Genomic DNA, 16,020 nt, shown 5'->3' on the forward strand with positions numbered 1-16,020 from the left:
TCAAAACAAACAAACTCAACGATAGTTTTTACTCTTTTTTCAAAAAAGAAAGTGCACAGGACTAAGAGGGAAACTTAACACAAGGATATTCAAAATTAGAAAGAAGGCTCTATTCCCATTTCTATGTATGACCTAAACCTAAACCACCACCACATGAAATTACATGAAAACAAAATAAAATATTATCTTGCAAGACATGAAACCATACCTTGACTAAACTATCGTAGCTCTTTCCCCCTTTTCAAATCATACAAACAAAAAAACCTTGGAAACACCGAACCTACAAAAAATATATGATACAAACAGTAGCAAAAAAAAAAAAGAATCTGAGGTTTTTATTATAGTCTATTCCGAACATTTACTTTAATAGACCTAACAATTTTCCTTCGAATCCCATGGTTTCGAATTCATGGCCAGTCTAACAAATCGACAAAAGCAAGCAGCTGGTAGAACTTGTTCATAATCGAAAAACTTTACTTGTCTTGTTTTATGTTTTTCTAGTTTTATTTTTAGTATTTTTATTTGTATTTATCTCGTTTAGTTAGTTTTTAGTTTTTTCATGTTTTTGCAGTTGTTTTAAATTTTAATTTTTTTTTTTGTAGTTCGAATCATAATTTCTTTTTTCGTTATCTAATTTTTGATGGTCGAGCTTAAAAGTTTGATCCCTGAAGGGCTCTAAAATAATTTAGAATTTTCAGATCCAAGGTGGCGGCTTATATGGCAAAACAGTCCAGGCTCAATAGAGGAGAAAAGCAACTCGCGACAAAATTTTGAGGCTAGGAATTTTGACAGGTATGATTTTCATAAAGTATTCGCCTCCTTTCTCTCCCACAAAAAAACTGGGGACAAGGTAGCTGTCAAACTAGACAAAAATGTAAGTCACTCACAAAATGAACTTTGAGTGATTTGAGTTCATTTCTGACGTCACGATTTTCTCCTCTATTATCCGAATTTTCGATTGTGGTTTGTTTGTTTGTATTTTTTTTTCTCGTTTTAAACATCAAATTCGGGTTCTGCGACCCCATTTCAGTTAAATTTAAATGGTTGATTGCCAATTAAAACATAAAAAAAATATTTTTCGATATTTCATCACCGCCATTTTGGCCGCCATCTTGGATTTCAAATCACTTTAGAGTAGTTTACTGCCGTTCTACGCATAATTGTCCCATGTCAGTTTTGGACGATTTTGACTTTATGACATTTTTAAGTTTAGTCTGATGTGTCTTTTAAGAAAAACACATAAAATCTGGTACTTTGTTCGGAAAATCATTAAAAACAACACCAAGTCTGTTTGTCCCATCGTTTAACTTCTACGCATAATTGTCCCACCAAGTATTTTCTTACACGGAATCATTAGTTTTACTAAGCATTATGTCTTGTTTACCTGTTGTATAGCAAGAGAATCATAAATAAGATGATAAACTGCTAACTGGGGCGATTAGGGACACGTAGGGCGCATAGGAACCCACGGGACAATTATGCGTAGAAACACAGAAATCGGTCGAAAAATTTCAATCGCGTTTTTCTCAGTTGCACTTTTTTGAACATGGGACAATTATGCGTAGAACGGCAGTTTAGGGGTTAGACATAAAAAAAGATATTTTTTTGAGGATTCGATTATCCGAAGTAAAATTTTTCCAAGGCCTAGGAAAACAACCCTTTTAAAATCATTGGCAATTTCACATAATAAAAGTCAAACTACCAACCCTAACAATTTTTTAAAATTTTTAAAGTTCTTCTAAAATTGATAGCAATTTCATAAACATAAAAATATAAAAAAAGAAAACTTTCCAAAATTAAAAGAGTTTTATTTTATTTTTTTTAAGCTACAAAAATTTCAACTCATTTTAAAAATAAAAAAATAAAACAAATGCTTGAAAAAATATATTTATTTTTAAATACAAAATAAAAATCATTAATTAAATAAGAAAAAAAAACAGAACTTCCAAAAAAATCAAATAAAAAAAGGCTTTCTAGGCCCAGTGCAAAAAATAAATAGTTTAACTCAAAAATAACGAGCTTGCCTTAATAAAAAACAATCAAAAAGTAAAAAATTAATAAAATATCACGATAAACAAAATACAAATTTAGTAAAATATATAAAAAATAAAAGCGAAAACTTTAAAACCCTTTAAGTAGAACATTTCTTTAAATTGAATTCAGAGATAAAAAAAAAATCTTCTAAAAGTAATACAGCCCAGACTCGATGATCCGAAGGCCTCCAAAAAAATTCACTTCGGATAATCGAACCACGGAAAAAAATCGGTGTCTAATTTTTGATTGTTGTAACTATGAAAATACGCTAAAGTGATTTAAAGTTTTAAAATCCAAAATGGCGTTGACGAAATATTAAAAAAAATGCATTTTATTATTTAATAGGCAATCAATTATGCAAATTTGACTAAAATGGGGTCGCAGAACACGAATTTGATGTTAAAAACAGGAAAAAAGACATCTTTTTTTTTTCGTGATTCGATTATCCGAAGTCCCATACAAACCTTCGGATAATCGGTGCTTCGGATATTCGAGTCTGAACTGTAGCAATTTCATGATCATAAAAATATCAAAAACCTTAAAAAGCATTAAAAATTTTAAAATATTTTTTTTCAAAGCATCAAAAAATAAAAAAAAAATTGAACAAAACATTAAAGAAAAACATTGAATAGGAAATTTAAAAATTATAATTTGAAGATTTAAAAAATTAAATCATAAAATATTTTTTTTTCAAAATTTCAGAATAAAGAAATTAAAATGAGCCTTTCTATGCCAATATGAATAATATAAAAAAAGACGAGCTCGTTTTATTCTATAAATTCAGAAAGTTTAAATAAATAAAAATATCAAGGGAAAAAAAATCAAAAGCAAAATAAAATTATTGTAGTTTGGATATTTAAAACAACGGAAGGGGAAAATTGCAAAACATGAACATTATTGATTTTATATTTTTTTAAATTGAAAATCTTAAAATGCCGAGATTATTTCGGTTAACATTTTTTCTTTAACTTTTGGAATCTCTATTTTTAAAATTTTCGAGTCTTAAACTTTTTGATATTTTCAGGGTTGTTACGGGAGAGTCGAAAAAAAATCCGCGCCAAATCCGCGCCGACCTAAAACCCGAAACCGCGCGAAATCCGCGCCATATAAAAAAATATCGCGACCAACATTTAATAATTGACAAAGGATTTTATAAAAAAAAAAACAAACTCGTTTTATGTTTAAAGGCTCCAAAAGAATGAAAGCAACAAATCCATTAAAAAAAAAAAAAACTCAAGAGACGGTCAAGGAAGGGTCATGAAAAAATCTACAAAAATACAATGTTTAAAAACCTAAAAAAAAATAACTTTAAACTATAATTTCTAAAATAAACTAAAATCTAAAATATTAATACGATAAAATTTTAAATTTTCAAAGTCTAAAAATTCAAAATCAAAGAATTTTTATACAGTTTGTATTCCAAATTTCTCGCTAAAATTTCACTCCGAAAGAAATTTCATTTCCGATATTTTAAATATCTTCTTCTCATTTTTTCAAAATATCTAACATATAATATGACTTCAAAAATTGTGGCATTTAAGAATTTAAGAATTTAAGAATTTTGGATTTTATGAATTTAAAAATTTAAGAATTCTATAGATATTTGATGATTTTTTTTTTCTGAATTGCTTTGAATTTGATACTTTTTAGTTTTCAAACTTTGACTTTTTAAATTTTGATTTTTTTTTAATTTCAGATTTTTTTAAATAAAATTTTAGAAATTTCGAAAATTTTGATTATGAATTTTGAATTTTTTTTTTGGATAAAAAAAAACTATTAAAACAAAAAATAATCAAATTTTGGAATTTCTGAAGTTTTGAATTTTGAATGTTCTGATCTTTTAATTTTCGCCAAGAATGTTTAAATCTAGATAAAATATTTCTACGGATTAAATCCCATCTAAAATTCGAAAGTGGAGGCCACCTTCTGTTACGTCCAATCAAGCTCATATTTGGCGCCCACCAGAACAAGCCCCAATAATCGTTTTTGTTTCACATTCTAATGTCTATATCTTCGGGGAAAGTTTGTAATATTTGATGTACAACGTTAAAAATTGAATAAATCCAGGTTAAAAATCATTACTCAAATCAAAAGAAATTAAATATTCAGAGCCGGAGATGTGAAGAAGAAACATATAAAAAATAATTTCTACATAATCTTCATCTTCATTTTTCGACGGTTTGTACTAAGAAAATTGAAAACAAACATTTTCAGAAGAAAATTCTTGCACTCAAAGGAAAAAAAAACAAATTCTCGAAATTCCTGATAATATTTTTCTTAATAACTTGAAAGTAATTCTATCTCTCTCAATTTATTTATCAAAATTGCCATCCGCGAGAAATCAGCGCCTGAGCAAAATAAGCCAGCAAATCCGCGTTAGATCCGCGCTATCCGCACGAAACGCGCCATCCGTAACAACCCTGTATTTTGAATTTGAAATTTTTGGAATGGTTTTAATCTTTGAAAACTCGCTTTGAGTCCTAAAATTCCGCCGACACTCGCTAAATTTGTGTTTCAATTGAGGTTAAACTTTGTACCGGCCAGCAAAACAAATAATGTGTCAGTGTGCGTGAGATCGGGCTTAGATAACTCGATAATGTATCGGATAAAAAAATATTTGGTCTGTGATAGCGCGAGCCACGAACCTCCTTGCACACCATTCAAACATCCGGTAGCTTCCCGCCTCCCAGATCTTCAAAATCACACAGTGAAGCGCCCTCGCCAGTTTCTCTCCTCCATATTTAAAGAGCCCACCGGTGACCGATGATTGCCGGCAGGTTTGTGGTTCTTGAGTTTCCTGATCTCGCTTTGGACCGTCAGGCACTCGAAACTGTTCATCAGCTGTGCTCCAAGGTTGACTCCAATGCCGCTGCGGAATTTCCGCGTTTCGTTAGCTAGACAGCTACCTGGCGATTACGAACCAGCGTTCCCTCGTCGCATTGTGCCATTTTTTGTCGTATGCCGCTTTCTTTTAGGCCTTTGGGCGTTTGGAGTACAGTACGCTTCAGAGTAGTTGACCCACTTTTTGGCTTCCGTTTGTTAGGCCCTGGGGCTTGAGATGACAGTTACTGGTTTCAAGACCTGACTTCAGCTCCTTGAGATTGGTATGTCCTTTGGGGAAGAGTACGCTGAACGGTGTTTCATCTACGACAGGAAGCTGCTGCTAGCGTATAGTGCCAAGCTGATGATCTTTCTTGATCAAGGGAATTTCTTTCAAAACAAAGTGCACACAAATCCAACAAAGCAATTCCACGTCATACAATTTCTTCGAATTATATTTTTATTACTTATCCATTTTTTTTAGTCGCAATACTTATAAGTGTTTGGGAGTTTGGAGAATTAATAGCAGTTTTCTCTTTTTTTGTTTTATTTGGAAAAAAAAATCATCGCTAAAAATAATAAACACCTACTGTAAAAAAGCAGTAGAATTTCCGTTTTTCTTTTGTTTTGTTATTTTTTCTTTTCAAACCATACCAAGCTAAAGTTGTTGAGAGTGTGTTGGTTATCAGGGTGACTCGTCGCCTACTTTTTTTGTACACCGCAAAACCGACGTACAACCAGGCCTTTTTGGAGTCACCATTTTGTGAGTGTGTTTAAAAAAGAAATGATGCTGCTGCTGGTAGTTCTACAAACTAGAAAAGAATCTTTGCTGAGTGAGCGCGCGTCGCGTCACGTCGCTTATCGTCCTTCAACTGTTGGTGAAAAATTAAATTTTGTTAGAAATTTGAGGTTTTTTTTGGGGTTTCAAGCGGGAAACTCACTGTACGACGAGAGATCGATTTCGTCCGGCAGCTCGGTGATGTTGACGTCGAACCGGTCCTGCACCTCGTTCAGGATCTTCGCGTCGCCCTCGTCCGACACGAACGTGATGGCCAGCCCCTTCGTTCCGAACCGCCCGGCGCGCGCCACCCGATGCAGATACGTGTCCGAGTCCTCCGGCATGTCGTAGTTGAACACGATGTTGACGCGCTCAATGTCCATGCCGCGCCCAAACAGGTTCGTCGCGACGAGGATTCGCTTCTGAAAGTCCTTGAACTGCTGGTACCGCGAGAGGCGCTCCTCCTGGACCATGCCGCGGTGGATGCCGATGGCGGGGAAGTTTTGCTCGGTCAGGAGCTGGGCCAGAGCCATACAGCGCTGGACCGACTTGACGAAGATGACGACCTGGTTGAACTCGAGCACGTCGAGCAGCTCGAACAGCTTTTTGTTCTTCTCGTTCTCCTTCAGCTTGACGTAGTGCTGCTGGAGGCCGTGCAGGGTCAGCTTCGTTTCGTCGTCCACGTACACTTCCATGGGCTGTTTGTTTTTTTAGGGTGGGGGTGATTTGCGAGATTCAGGGGGGAAGAAACAGATAGAGAGTCGTGGATTACAAAAGGGGACGTCGCGTTTGATCAGAGTTTATTTTTAAGGGGGGGATTTCACAACTCCGCGTTTTTTGTTATGCTCTCCGGCTATCGTGACTCGTCTCGCTCTGTGTGGGACACAACAGTTCAGGCTGAAACGAGACAAGGTCTAAGGCGGTTACGAACATACAAGCTAGCTACATACGGATTTGCCGGGTGTTGTCCCGCGGGTTTCTCGCTTGGTCCTCGGGGGGCGCCTCGCCGGAACTCTTCACAACAACGTGCCCTGTCCCACAGAGCTCTTGGCAGGTTCCTCGGAGGGAGTTTTGTGCCGATTCTTCGTGACCAGTAGACTTGTTAGCATCGTTATTATTTATTTTGTGCATTTTAGACGGTTTGGGGGCCATTACAAGTTCCTAGAAAGCCAGTATTAGCGGGTTGGTGGTGGTTTATCAGTTTGGGGTGAAAGTTTAAACGTCTACTGGTCGATCGGCCACTGTTTCTCCGCGCGGGTTCCGCTCCAACGGTTTTAAACTCTTGACTATTATCAGTTCGGGGTTTTTGGGAGACCTCAGGTGATCGTTCCGATCGCCCGCCGCCTGCGAGGGCCAATTTTAACGGTTTGGAGGTGGTTTAGCGGTTGGCAGCGTTTAACAACAAAGCGAGCAGCACGACGCCGACGATAGCGTTCAAGGTGGACAACGGCAACAACAACAGAAGTCGGAGTACGAGTAGTTGTGGAGGTGGAGGTAGAAATTGAAGTCCTTCTTACGTCTTGCATGAACTTTTTGCACACCGGCCGGATGTCCTTGCTGAGCGTGGCCGAGAACATCATGACTTGTTTGCCGTGCGGCGTGTTGCGGAAAATTTCCTGCACGTCGCGGCGCATGTCTGGAAAGAACGAAGAGAAACACCGATTAGCATCGTTTCAAGGGGGGAGAAATTGCATTCTGCCAAGGGACGCTGACTCAGTCAAGGTAAACAAAGTATCGTTCACTAGAAGAAACTCAGATGTCCCTATCTACAAAATGGTTGTTGATCTCATCATTGAAAGCGAGGCACTTCAAGCTGCCAGCATCTCCCGAACACTCACCAAGCTGTTCCAGCATCTTGTCGCACTCGTCCAGGATGAAGTGCTTCAGGTGTTTCAGGTTCAGCTTCTTGTTCCGGATCAGCGCGAGCACGCGGCCGGGCGTTCCGACGATGATGTGCGGGTTCGTGGACTTGAGCACCTCCTCGTCCTTCTGGATGGGCAGACCGCCGAAGAACACGGCGACCTTGATGCTGGGCATGTACTTGGAGAAGCGCTCGTACTCTTTGCTAATCTGGAACGCCAGCTCGCGCGTGTGGCACATCACCAGCACGTATGGGACGCTCTCCGTCGGTTCCAGCTGCTGCAGCGTCGCCAACACGAACACCGCCGTCTTTCCCATACCGGACTTGGCCTGGCACAGAATGTCCATGCCGAGCACCGCCTGCGGGATACATTCGTGTTGCACTGTTGAGGAAGAAAAAAACCGTTAGAATCTTATTTGAACACAACTTTGAATAATTTTCTAATTAACATAAATCAGCCAAAGTAAACAAATCAATCATCCAGTTTAATCAGATGTCCCTATCTACAAAAATATGTTTCAATTCTCATCATGCTTAAAACTTAGACCAAAATAGACCATAGAATAAAACTCACCCTCCGACGGATGCTCGAAGCCGCAGTCGACGATGGCGCGCAGAATCTCCGGCTTGAGCAGAAAGTCCCGGAAGCCGGAGCTGTGAATCGACACGTACGTGCCCTTGACGTCCTTCTTGGGCTGCTCGGCCGGCTCCGCCGCCACCTGCTCGGTCTGGTCCTCGTCCTCGTAGTCCAGAAGATCGTCGTTATCGGCCATTTTGCGCGGTGGTTCCGGACTAAAATCTGTTGCGACGAAATTAAATAAAAATTAGTCACTGTTTACAACTTAATCAAGAAAACAGGAAATTTCTTGACAACTAAACCAACTCAGCAGGCAACCACATAAATTTGAGGGGTGTGAAATTTCGCAAATCCAAGCAACCCGGCTGCTGCCGCTGTCGCGGCAGCTTTGGCGGCCGCCATTTTGCTTTTGCTTGAGAGGTTATTTTTCTCCGGAAATTTCAAACTCCCGTTTCGCCTCAAAATAACGCGAAATTTTGACAACCTTTACTGAATCGTGCTTCGCACGACGCCAATTAACAATAAAATTATGATTTCAGATCGAATTAGTGCAAATTTCACGCAGAAAAAACTCACCGAAAAAAGTTGGACAAAAAATGCGGTCGTCTCGCGGGGAAGTTGAGGACACGAATGAGATAAAGCGATGTCGACTTGGCAGTCGACGAAGCTCGCGCGCAAGCAGAGCAAAAGACAGGGCCGGCGGTAGGGCGAATGTCGACCCGAGGTAAAAGAAACGGGGTTGCCAGCGCGGGTAGCTAAAATGTTACAGTGTGGGTTTGATAATCTGGAAATTCGTGATTATTATCATGTTTGAGATGACCAAAAATGCAAAGCTAATTAATAGAACAGGAGATCATGGAGATTCTAGAGTTTTTTTTAAAGGTCCTATAAACATATGAAAGACAAAAGCTTATAAGTCCTTTTCAAAAAAAAAAAAAAAAACTCTTGATATACATTTTTGAAAATACAATGATTTACATAAATATATCTGGAGTTTTTTTTTAAAAGGTCCTATAAGCAATTTTTTTTTTGCTTTTTGGGTGTTTTTGAATACCCCTGACTCAAAGCGGTTCTTAAAACAACCAAAAAGCAAAATATTAAAATTTTGTTTATAGGACCTTTTAAAAAAAACTCCAGATATGTATACCTACAATGATTTTTATGATTTTTTTTGGCTTTAAAAAGGGTGAGCTTTGGAAAAATATTTGCAACGGCCTAAGAATTTTGAAACATAAAAAATGGTACACTCAAACCCCGATGGTTTGACACCAACTGTTGTCAAACTAACGGGATCACTTTTTAGTTTGACACCCCTTTTACACGGAGTTCACACACACTACTATACGTTTGTTTTGATAGTATGCGTGAGTGCCGTGTAAAAAGTGACAGTTCGTCACTTTTTAGTTTGACTTTGACCAACCAACGGGGTACAAACTAAAAAAGTGTCAAACGAAAAAGTGACCAACCACCGGGGGTTGAGTGTAAAGAGTCTCAAAAATGCCTGAAATCAATGTTTTTTAAAATTAACATCAATTGGGTACTAAAGCCCTATGTAAATTTTTATGTACAACGGTAAAAAACACGATTAAAAACCATTTCTGATCACTTTTTTTCATTTTAACGAGACACATCAGCCGGAAACCCGTCCTCGAAATTTTTTTTTTCTAAAACTGGTATATCTCGAAAACTACAAAACATATCGATATGGTTTTTGATTTAGCCCCTAGAGTATTAATTTCTGAACAATTTGCAACTAAGCTAAACTATTTTTACAATACCATTGTTTCAATGTTGGGTCCGAGAGTTCAATGTTGCATGCTGTTTTTGCACTCTACAAATTATTTTTTGGTCGTGTAACCCCAACAGGGCAAAAACCACAATGCCAGTCCAAAAAAGGAAGTTGGTACGCGCTTTGCAAGACAATTATCTATTCATTGAATATAAATTTGTATTGATTTGAGTTTTCGTTTTTTTATAGTAAATATTCTACAAAAAAATATTTTTATCCAATTCAAATCATGCAACAGGCGCGCGACAGGCCATTTTGTTGCGTATAACAAAAGTGGCAACAGCGCGCCATGCTAGCCTGCTGCTCAGCACTCGGCCAGCACGTGGCACAGAGCGAGAACAAAGAAGCCAGATAGGGTCGACTTCATATTTTTGTATGCTTTTAGGAAAATAAATATTGAATGACTAATATCTTTCAAGATAATTTTCACTGAAATAATGGCAATAGAAAATTATGCAATAACATTTTACATTCTAATAAATTTTTTTGATGTTTTACAGCCAGATGGAGGCGCAAAATTCGTACTCGGCTCAACATTTGCATTTGGCAACCTCAAGATGAAAACTGAATGAAATTTTATGTAATAATAATGTAATTTGAAACTTCAAATAACACACGTGATTTCAAAAATCAACAGTGTTTATCCTATAAAACATTTTGACAATTTTGGTGGACTTTGACCCTATTTCTTCTCTGCTAACTTGCCGGCCCGGCTGGCCTCGGTGTGTGATTGTGTGTGCGTGTGTGTAGGCTTGTTTTGTTGCAATCAAAGGCATGGTTTTGGAGTTATTTTAGCATTCACGTCGTCATCGACTGGTAAAGAGAATGATCAAATGAGATATTTACAATATTTACAAAATAACAAAATTACAAAATTACAAAATTACAAAATTACAAAATTACAAAATTACAAAATTACAAAATTACAAAATTACAAAATCACAAAATTACAAAATTACAAAATTACAAAATTACAAAATTACAAAATTACAAAATTACAAAATTACAAAATTACAAAATTACAAAATTACAAAATTACAAAATTACAAAATTACAAAATTACAAAATTACAAAATTACAAAATTACAAAATTACAAAATTACAAAATTACAAAATTACAAAATTACAAAATTACAAAATTACAAAATTACAAAATTACAAAATTACAAAATTTCAAAATTACAAAATTACAAAATTACAAAATTACAAAATTACAAAATTACAAAATTACAAAATTACAAAATTACAAAATTACAAAATTACATTACAAAATTACAAAATTACAAAATTACAAAATTACAAAATTACAAAATTACAAAATTACAAAATTACAAAATTACAAAATTACAAAATTACAAAATTACAAAATTACAAAATTACAAAATTACAAAATTACAAAATTACAAAATTACAAAATTACTAAATTACAAAATTACAAAATTACAAAATTACAAAATTACAAAATTACAAAATTACAAAATTACAAAATTACAAAATTACAAAATTACAAAATTACAAAATTACAAAATTACAAAATTACAAAATTACAAAATTACAAAATTACAAAATTACAAAATTACAAAATTACAAAATTACAAAATTACAAAATTACAAAATTACAAAATTACAAAATTACAAAATTACAAAATTACAAAATTAAAAAATTACAAAATTACAAAATTACAAAATAACAAAATTACAAAATTACAAAATTACAAAATTACAAAATTACAAAATTACTAAATTGCAAAATCACAATAACATAAATCAAATAATACAAATAATAAAAATAATACAAATAATACAAATAATACAAATAATACAAATAAAACAAATAATACAAATAATACAAATAATACAAATAATACAAATAATACAAATAATACAAATAATACAAATAATACAAATAATACAAATAATACAAATAATACAAATTATAAAAATAATACAAATAATACAAACACTACAAATTATACAAATAATACAAATAATAAAAATAATACAAATAATAAAAATAACACAAATAATACAAAAAATACAAATAATACAAAAAAAAACAAATAATACAAAAAATACAAAAAAAAACAAATAATACAAAAAAAAATAATACAAATAAAACAAATAATACAAATAATAAGAATAATAAAAATAATACAAATAATACAAATAATACAAATAATACAAATAATACAAATAATACAAATAATACAAATAATACAAATAATACAAATAATACAAATAATACAAATAATACAAATAATACAAATAATACAAGTAATACAAATAATACAAATAATACAAATAATACAAATAATACAAATAATACAAATAATACAAATAATACAAATAATACAAATAATACAAATAATACAAATAATACAAATAATACAAATAATACAAATAATACAAATAATACAAATAATACAAATAATACAAATAATACAAATAATACAAATAATACAAATAATTCAAATAATACAAATTATACAAATTATACAAATAATTCAAATAATACAAATAATACAAATAATACAAATAATACAAATGAAATAAATAATACAAATTATACAAATAATACAAATAATACAAATAATACAAATAATACAAATAATACAAATAATTCAAATAATACAAATTATACAAATTATACAAATAATTCAAATAATACAAATAATACAAATAATACAAATAATTCAAATAATACAAATAATACAAATGAAACAAATAATACAAATAATACAAATAATACAAATAATACAAATAATTCAAATAATACAAATTATACAAATTATACAAATAATTCAAATAATACAAATAATACAAATAATACAAATAATTCAAATAATACGAATAATACAAATGAAACAAATAATACAAAATAATACAAATAATTCAAATAATACAAATTATACAAATTATACAAATAATTCAAATAATAAAAATAATACAAATAATACAAATAATACAAATGAAACTAATAATACAAATAATACAAATAATACAAATAATACAAATAATACAAATAATTCAAATAATACAAATTATACAAATTATACAAATAATTCAAATAATACAAATAATACAAACAATACAAATAATACAAAAAATACAAATGAAACAAATAATACAAATAATACAAATAATACAAATAATACAAATAATACAAATAATACAAATAATACAAATAATACAAGTAATACAAATAATTCAAATAATACAAATGAAACAAATAATACAAATAATACAAATAACACAAATAATACAAATAATACAAATAATACAAATAATACAAATAATACAAATAATACAAATAATACAAATAATACAAATAATACAAATAATACAAATAATACAAATAATACAAATAATACAAATAATACAAATAATACAAATAATACAAATAATTCAAATAATACAAATTATACAAATAATTCAAATAATACAAATAATACAAATAATACAAATAATACAAATAATACAAATAATACAAATAATTCAAATAATACAAATAATACAAACAATACAAATAATACAAATAATACAAATGAAACAAATAATACAAATAATACAAATAATACAAATAATACAAATAATACAAATAATACAAATAATACAAATAATACAAATAATACAAATAATACAAATAATACAAATAATACAAATAATACAAGTAATACAAATAATACAAATAATGCAAATGAAACAAATATTACAAATAATTCAAATAATACAAATAATACAAATAATTCAAATAATACAAATTATACAAATTATACAAATAATTCAAATAATACAAATAATACAAATAATACAAATGAAACAAATAATACAAATAATACAAATAATACAAATAATACAAATAATACAAATAATTCAAATAATGCAAATTATACAAATTATACAAATAATTCAAATAATACAAATAATACAAATAATACAAATGAAACAAATAATACAAATAATACAAATAATACAAATAATACAAATAATACAAATAATTCAAATAATACAAATTATACAAATTATACAAATATTTCAAATAATACAAATAATACAAATAATACAAATAATACAAATAATACAAATAATACAAATAATTCAAATAATGCAAATTATACAAATTATACAAATAATTCAAATAATACAAATAATACAAAAAATACAAATGAAACAAATAATACAAATAATACAAATAACACAAATAATACAAATAATACAAATAATACAAATAATACAAATAATACAAATAATACAAATAATACAAATGAAACAAATAATACAAATAATACAAATAATACAAATAATACAAATAATACAAATAATTCAAATAATACAAATTATACAAATTATACAAATATTTCAAATAATACAAATAATACAAATAATACAAATAATACAAATAATTCAAATAATGCAAATTATACAAATTATACAAATAATACAAGTAATACAAATAATTCAAATAATACAAATGAAACAAATAATACAAATAATACAAATAACACAAATAATACAAATAATACAAATAATACAAATAATACAAATAATACAAATAATACAAATAATACAAATAATACAAATAATACAAATAATACAAATAATACAAATAATACAAATAATACAAATAATACAAATAATTCAAATAATACAAATTATACAAATAATTCAAATAATACAAATAATACAAATAATACAAATAATACAAATAATACAAATAATACAAATAATTCAAATAATACAAATAATACAAACAATACAAATAATACAAATAATACAAATGAAACAAATAATACAAATAATACAAATAATACAAATAATACAAATAATACAAATAATACAAATAATACAAATAATACAAATAATACAAATAATACAAATAATACAAATAATACAAGTAATACAAATAATACAAATAATGCAAATGAAACAAATATTACAAATAATTCAAATAATACAAATAATACAAATAATTCAAATAATACAAATTATACAAATTATACAAATAATTCAAATAATACAAATAATACAAATAATACAAATGAAACAAATAATACAAATAATACAAATAATACAAATAATACAAATAATACAAATAATTCAAATAATGCAAATTATACAAATTATACAAATAATTCAAATAATACAAATAATACAAATAATACAAATGAAACAAATAATACAAATAATACAAATAATACAAATAATACAAATAATACAAATAATTCAAATAATACAAATTATACAAATTATACAAATATTTCAAATAATACAAATAATACAAATAATACAAATAATACAAATGAAACAAATAATACAAATGAAACAAATGAAACAAATAATACAAATAATACAAATAATACAAATAATACAAATAATACAAATAATACAAATAATACAAATAATACAAATAATACAAATAATACAAATAATACAAATAATACAAATAATACAAATAATACAAATATTACAAGTAATACAAATAATACAAATAATACAAATGAAACAAATAATACAAATAATACAAATAATACAAATAATACAAATAATACAAATAATACAAATAATACAAATAATACAAATAATACAAATAATACAAATAATACAAATAAAACAAATAATACAAATAATACAAATAATACAAATAATACAAATAATACAAATAATACAAATAATACAAATAATACAAATAATACAAATAATACAAATAATACAAATAATACAAATAATACAAATAATACAAATAATACAAATAATACAAATAATACAAATAATACAAATAATACAAATAATACAAATAATACAAATAATACAAATAATACAAATAATACAAATAATACAAATAATACAAATAATACAAATAATACAAATATTACAAGTAATACAAATAAAACAAATAATAAAAATGAAACAAATAATACAAATAATACAAGTAATACAAATAATACAATTAATACAAATAATACAAATAATTCAAATAAAACAAATAATACAAATAATAAGAATAATACAAATAATACAAATAATACAAACAATACAAATAATACAAATAATACAAATGAAACAAATAATACAAATAATACAAATAATACAAATAATACAAATAATACAAATAATACAAATAATACAAATAATACAAATAATACAAATAATACAAATTATAC

The 16,020-nt window shown here is 29.1% G+C and overlaps 1 protein-coding gene across 1 annotated transcript; it reads right to left on the reverse strand.

The window, feature by feature from the left end:
- Window positions 1–5,281: 5,281 nt before the first annotated feature.
- Window positions 5,282–8,738, reverse strand: LOC120413862 (ATP-dependent RNA helicase WM6). The gene is made up of 6 exons (XM_039574825.2): window positions 8,647–8,738; window positions 8,068–8,292; window positions 7,471–7,875; window positions 7,150–7,268; window positions 5,796–6,330; window positions 5,282–5,726 (listed from the first exon to the last, which is right to left on the reverse strand). The coding sequence occupies exons 2-6, from the start codon at window positions 8,264–8,266 to the stop codon at window positions 5,713–5,715; spliced, it is 1,272 nt and encodes a 423-aa protein (XP_039430759.1). The 5' UTR covers window positions 8,267–8,292; window positions 8,647–8,738; the 3' UTR covers window positions 5,282–5,712.
- Window positions 8,739–16,020: the final 7,282 nt, after the last annotated feature.

Source organism: Culex pipiens, chromosome 2 (assembly GCF_016801865.2).
Source record: "Culex pipiens pallens isolate TS chromosome 2, TS_CPP_V2, whole genome shotgun sequence".
In the NCBI taxonomy this organism is placed as follows: Eukaryota; Metazoa; Arthropoda; class Insecta; order Diptera; family Culicidae; genus Culex; species Culex pipiens.

What these genes read in the sequence shown, in the direction of transcription:
- LOC120413862 (XM_039574825.2), bottom strand. Translation starts at nt 8,266, where the DNA reads ATGGCCGATAACGACGATCTTCTGGACTACGAGGACGAGGACCAGACC. An exon ending in CAAGATGCTGGAACAGCTTG is followed by an intron (nt 7,269 to 7,470) that starts GTGAGTGTTCGG and finishes CGTTCTTTCCAG; the next exon opens with ACATGCGCCGCGACGTGCAG. An exon ending in GCAAAAAGTTCATGCAAGAC is followed by an intron (nt 6,331 to 7,149) that starts GTAAGAAGGACT and finishes AAAAACAAACAG; the next exon opens with CCCATGGAAGTGTACGTGGA.